The following is a 6257-nucleotide window of genomic DNA, read 5'->3' on the forward strand; positions in this document are numbered from 1 at the left end:
ATCCCCCCAGATTTTCTTTTACCCCAGTTGGGCAGGCTCTCCTTGACTGGTCCAAAGCACGTCTATCTCTATTAAGAACTATTCAGATATTTCAAAAACTATTAATTTGCTACGGAAATGAAGTTGATATTTGTGTTCAATGCATCAATTTGTAGAAAATGGGCAACTGGTAGTTAAGTGTCAGACGGGAGGGAAAGTAAAAAAATACCAATATTTCCAGCATTTCTGAAAACTTTTTCGATTATAATTATAACAATCCAGAGGGTCATACTAAAATGCGAAAAGGCACAAAAAGAGGCGAAAAGGGAAAAGACACGAAAAGATGCGAAAAAGACACGGAAAGACTTCTGATTTGTTTCCTTTCAGACGTCAGACTTATTTTCAGGTTTACTTTTATCAAAATTGGGGTAATCCTTACCATCTACGGTCCCTACAAGTTTGTTTATCTACACAGAGTTTCTATGTACACGGTAACCGGGCTCATAAGTCTCAGAGTCTACGTATTTGGTAACAGGAAGATCCACCCTCGTTCTTCACAGAAGTATCGTGTTGTGCGAGTCACCGTGTTGTATGTGCAGTGTGCTGACTCCGACATTTTCCGATGTGTGCATTGTGTGAGGCCATGTAATTGACAATGGCCATTTCAGCTGCCTTTTTTCTCTCTATGTCCAAGTTCACAGTCATAGACACCTTGTGTAGATTTAGATGCACAACTACTCCATCTGAACCCTTCAGCGGGACTTTACAGGAATCCCCCATTTTTCTATGTAAACTTATTTATTTATGCATGGGTTTAGTGGGGCAAGGGAAGTCCCGAACTTGGATATACAGCGGGAGAGATCAAGCGAGCTCTATCTGGGGGAAGGGGGTTGGGCGATGGGGAGCTGTAGGCCGGCTTAAAACAGGCAGCCAGCAGTGCGGTGTTGTGAATGGCCAGTCCAGTGATGAGTGAGGTGGGTCAGGTGGCAGAGAGACGCATATATATGTGTCTGTGTGAGGTGGGGTGGGGGGGCATCCCGGCGCTGATCGTGGCGCTAAACGCGAGATGCACAGTCTCTGACATCAGCTCCCGGTGTCACTCCCGGTACGGGTACGGTACTGGTGGTTCTCAACACCCAGTACCGGGAGAGGACCGGCATACTGGGTTTCGCCGGTACCGCCCAACACTAATTTGACTGATTTCTATAGATCTAGCGGAAACTTGCCGAGAGTGGGATTTTTCTTCTGGAACCAAAAGTCCCGCTATAGTCATGTTCTACTGTATAACAGCTGTTCATTATATCTCAGCAAGTGTGTGTATGAATAGATCTAAAATATGGACTTTCCATTTTTATGGTACATTTCCAACTTTTTCATTTACCTGCATTTTTCTTCCAGCGTTTTTAAAAGCACACTACACGTAATGCATAAATGATTAAATGGATGGGGTTAAGGCGGAGAAGTTTCTGAATAGAATTGCTTTCAATTTAGGATTTGAAATACATTTGTATGGCTGTGCCGTCTTGTTATTTATGGGATCTAGACAGAAAATAATGGGAAACAGCTCTCATAGAATGGTCCCATTGTACTTGCTGTTTACTTTGTGCTCATAACACACAAAAGAAGGGTGGAAAATAAAAGAAGTCAAGGTCTTGAAGGAAGGGAGCGAAGCAGCTACCGTGCACCTAGCTTAAGGGGCCCCCGAAACTAAGTAGCCAGTTCCCATGTACGTAGATACTGAGACTATGTGCCCGGTTACCGTGTACGTAGACACTCCCTTGTTTATAAATTATATTCCGCCATGATGAACACCCGAGACTCCATAATGAAAGCCAGATTGGCGCATGACGTCCTTTCGATGTTTTATTTTCTTTTTTGTCGCATTTAATCTTTACAATTATTATTAGTAAAATATTATTATTTATGTAATTACTGTTATAGGACTTTCTTTACTTTATGGTGCTGGGTTCCACTGTGACAAGTGGAAATTTACGTTGTTAAACGCGTCTTGTGAATATTTGCCATGCAACTCTCTCCACATGAATTTTTAAATTTTTGGTTAGTGTTTTACGGCGCTCGCAACTGCATTGTAAGGTCATATAAGAGTGGGGGACACCCTCCCAATTAGGACTGGTATCGTATCTTTTCCTGTCTTTTCTCGTCTTTTCGTGTCTTTTTGCCGTGTTTTTCGTCTCTTTTCGGGTTTTTTCTCATTTTAGTATGGCCGAATGAAGACGTGAGCTTTAGTATCCAGTTACAAATTACTAGATCTATGTCTGCTAAACTGACCCTCCCTGCGTCATTAGTATGAACAGAACAACCAAGTTGAGTTAAACTTGCCGGGGGCAAAGTTAATTTTGTTGACCAATGAGATTTGGCATAACAATCACGCACTCTCGGCTTGCTGGGGGAAGAGTTGTTGAGAAGAGGCCACGGCTGTGGATTTTTATGCAATGTGGTTTTGAAATAATATTAATTACTGAAAAACTATAACACTTGACAAAATGAAATTAAAAATGTGGAAAGACAAATTGTGGTGGAAGTAATGATGATGCTTTAGTGGTGGTGGAAAGGCCCTGAGTTGTCGGTTACCGTGTTCGTAGACACTGCCATTGGGCAATGAGAGTGCAGTCTTTTGACTTTTGACACAATTACACAGTCCAAGTAGGTAATTCTAGTTGTAATTCTGGTTTTACGTAAAATTCCCCCGATGACAGTTATATTATGAATCTTAACCTCCTTACACTCACATAACTCACTGAGAGGGCGAGTCCGAATAAATAGACATTTTTTTCAGACCCGAGTCCGAATAGATAAAACCCATTTTCAGACTCGAGTCTGAATAGATAAAAAATCTAATCGGATTTGAGTCCGAATAGAACTGGCGAATGGGGAATCAAGTTTAGCCTACTTGTTCACAGTTGAAACCTAGTTCATTACTCACAGTCTCAGTTCAGTCTAGATCTAGTCTCGAGTCAGTTTGAGTTTGCAAAGGTCGACAGGAGTTTTGAGCCATTTGTGTTTTGATTATTGTCTTCTCTTACTGTCTTGGTTTTACTTAATATGAAAAGTCTGAATTATTGAGTCTTACAGTTTCTAACTCTGTAGGCTAGTTATGGGAAGTATGAACAGTAAAAGTAAACTTTTGGAAATTTTTAGGCCCTATAAGCTTATTATTAACTTATTAAGTTATTAATATACTGGGAATATTATTATTGTTCCACTTTTTATCTTTTTTCTGTTGTATTTTCAGGTAGCCATGTCAGTGTTGCCTTCACATGGTCCGAGCAGGCACCCAATAGTAAGTCTCACAATTAAAATTAATGTATAGTCGGCACCCGTTTTGAAGTGCTTTACCTAGTGTGCAACATCCAGGGGTTACCATGACCAGTGGCAAAGTGTTCATATAATAAAATAATCACTGCTTCCCTTCTTAATTTCTTGGAACATTGTTGCTGTCAAATTCACCCATAGATGGAGGTTTAATAAATTAAATGTAAAAAATTGACTTTCATATCACCAATGAACACTGTGCACACATTTAGAACTGTTTCATTGCCACTTAAATATCCTGTTCACCCCTTTCGGGCCACTCTATAAGCAATCACAAGCTCTGATGTAAGCTTACACTTACTGTTAGACTGATTCTGCTCTCCTAGTAATGCATCTGTTTTATATTATATATACGCTCGTTTATTCCACTTTTCATAAGTCATTACTTACTTTTGCCTTTTCATCCTTTTGTCGTTAAAAGCGCCGAGGGGAGATGCAGTTTTCTATAGTAGACAAGCTCTGCAGCTCTTTTAAGTGGGTTATTATAACTTCTCAGGGTTTCCTTGACTCCCTCAATCCATAAGTCAATAAGTCTTTCCAGGGAGTATTTGATTGTTTTGTGTTAAAGTCAAAATGGTAGCTTTTGCAACTCTACATAGGTAAACTTGGCTGCCCTCAGTGCATCAAACCATATCAAATGGTATAAAGTTTGATGAAAATTTATGTACTGTGCACTCTGTATTAAGATTTCATGAGCAATTTGAAAATTTTATGGACTGTTTTCATTTTCAGTTGAGTTATGCAACTTTTTATCTCCAACAGTTAGAAGACTTCCTTCGCCTGTATCCAAGTTGTGATGAGGATCTCGCTGACAGAGTGTTTTTGATTTATCAAGATCTGACGGAAGGTGAGAGGAATAATAACGTGGTACCACAGATCAGCAACATTGTAGACTTAGTCGTGCCACCCTCTCCACTACCAAAAATAGGAATATTTCTCGAAATCCTCCGTAAAATTTGGAGTTGGGAGCTGGGGATCGGAGTCCTCAGAACCCCAGTATCTTAAAATTATATTACGAACCAACCATAGCAAAAACAGATGTGTGGCATCATGGCAGAATAAGGTGTTCATCAAAATACTTCAATAAACGAAACTGACATTCTTCCACCTGTTGTTCAATCTTTGTAGTTTTAAAAAATCTTTTGGCTCAATACCTTTGAAGTCTAGTTACGATTAAGAACAGGTTTCTGTGTAGATTTTACTGAAAAGTGTTGATTGAAAGGCAATTTAAATGTAAACATGCAGTTTGTAATGACACTGAAGCTTTGGAGTCACCAAAAATTGGCAGCCATTTCTCGTTAATTTTATCTCTGACACCAAGGGACCCCCACGTTCTTCAGTCGTTAAAGTCTTGACTTCTGTTCAAGATAGATGGGTATTTTTTTCCCCACGAAAAGCAAGCCAAATAAACACAAGCTTTAAGATGATACCAAAAACTCTATGCCCCAAAATTTATGAGTGCTTGATTCCACCATGTCGTTACACAAATGTTATGTATCAATTAAAAATGTGTATTTTCTCACCATTTACAATAAAAAGTCACACAAATAAATGCAAATTAACCTGTGTATTTTCTCATAATTTATGATAAGTTGTATAAAGATGGAAACCGAATTCAAGACAAAAGTCTTATTTTATGCAGGTCCAATCAGGGTTCTTTGACATCCATTAAAAAATCAGAGGACTCTGGTTTTATCGGAGTACTTGGCATGTCTATTTCTCCCTTGCAATGATCTGACCATTTTTGCCCCCCAAGGTACGATTACATTTCAGAATAAAACACCTTGCTATTTTGAGTACCATCTTCATAGTATTTATCATTTGTTAGAGTAGTCACACGCCGTACTCTTGACACTCTTTATTTTAGACTGATTTTTTTTCAGTTCATAATTTTATAAGTGCCGCCTTGTTAAAAATCATGGTTGCTTAAATACCATTGCCAGTCTGTTTGAATTCTTGTACGTTTTCCTCCTGCTTTTGTTTTTGTAATTTGATCATCTTTACCTGTTTGAACAAGTATAAGATGTAGTAATTTTCATATATATATTAAGATTATGTCTGACCTCAGCTTGTGAGCGCATTCATATATATCTCTTTGATTCGTTTCTTATTGAAGGCTATTGTTGAGAAGGAGCTAGACAGATTAGGCAGGTTACCGGCATTAAGTTAAAAATGAATCCCTACCGAACACTTAAAATACTACGGTCTGCTTGATTTGTTCAGATCATGGGTACCTTTCGAACGTGGCATAAGACAACTGGAAATGTAGGGAACATAATACTGGGAGTCCACTGAAACTGAAAATGGTTCATCCAAAAACATTGGTAAACCGAAAGAAAAGAAAGTCCCTGATTGTTTTTCATCTGTTTGAGCAACCTTTCCAAACTGAAAACTGGACTAAACTGAAGAACATTTAGTGGTGCTGCAGGTTATCAGTTTTAGCAGACTCTACTGGAATTAAATTTAAATAAAATTTTCTTGAAAATCTGTCTTCTGAGCTGATAAATATCGTAAAGTCATCAGTTGACTACTCCTAAGGTCTAGTGGAGGAACACAGAAGAAGATGAAGAAGAAGAAGGAGAAGGAGAAGAAGAAATAAACAACAACAACAGGAACAAGGAGAAAAAGAAGACTCAACTGCATATATTTGAATATGATACTAATATGAGCAAACATTTTTTTCCCCTCTGTCTCTAACTTCCTACACACAGTGCGAGGCTGGTGGTACACAGAGCTGGCCTACAGCGACACTCTCGGCCGGCCGTTTGTGATTGGTAAGCGAAACCGCCAGACACCGAGGCAAGCCGTCTTACCTTTAGGATCTGAGGAGACAATCTCGCTCGTCGAAGCTCAGCACATGTTTTCTGGGATCATGATTGACGGAGAACCTCAGAAAATGTAAGTACAGTCAAATTCTGTAATACCAACCCCCTTCCCCCCTCCCC

General features: G+C 39.2%; 1 protein-coding gene across 1 annotated transcript; it reads left to right on the forward strand.

Moving 5' to 3' along the window:
- Positions 1 to 296: 296 nt before the first annotated feature.
- LOC101857098 (tRNA-splicing endonuclease subunit Sen15) lies at positions 297 to 6210 on the forward strand (the record flags this gene model as incomplete). Its single annotated transcript, XM_035968854.1, is given in 4 exon segments — positions 297 to 470; positions 3233 to 3280; positions 4075 to 4159; positions 6024 to 6210. Coding segments are annotated over 4 exon segments (329 nt in total), but the record flags the coding sequence as incomplete, so codon positions are not given.
- Between the last annotated feature and the right edge of the window lie 47 nt (positions 6211 to 6257).

Source organism: Aplysia californica, unplaced genomic scaffold (assembly GCF_000002075.1).
Source record: "Aplysia californica isolate F4 #8 unplaced genomic scaffold, AplCal3.0 scaffold00091, whole genome shotgun sequence".
NCBI lineage: Eukaryota > Metazoa > Mollusca > Gastropoda > Aplysiida > Aplysiidae > Aplysia > Aplysia californica.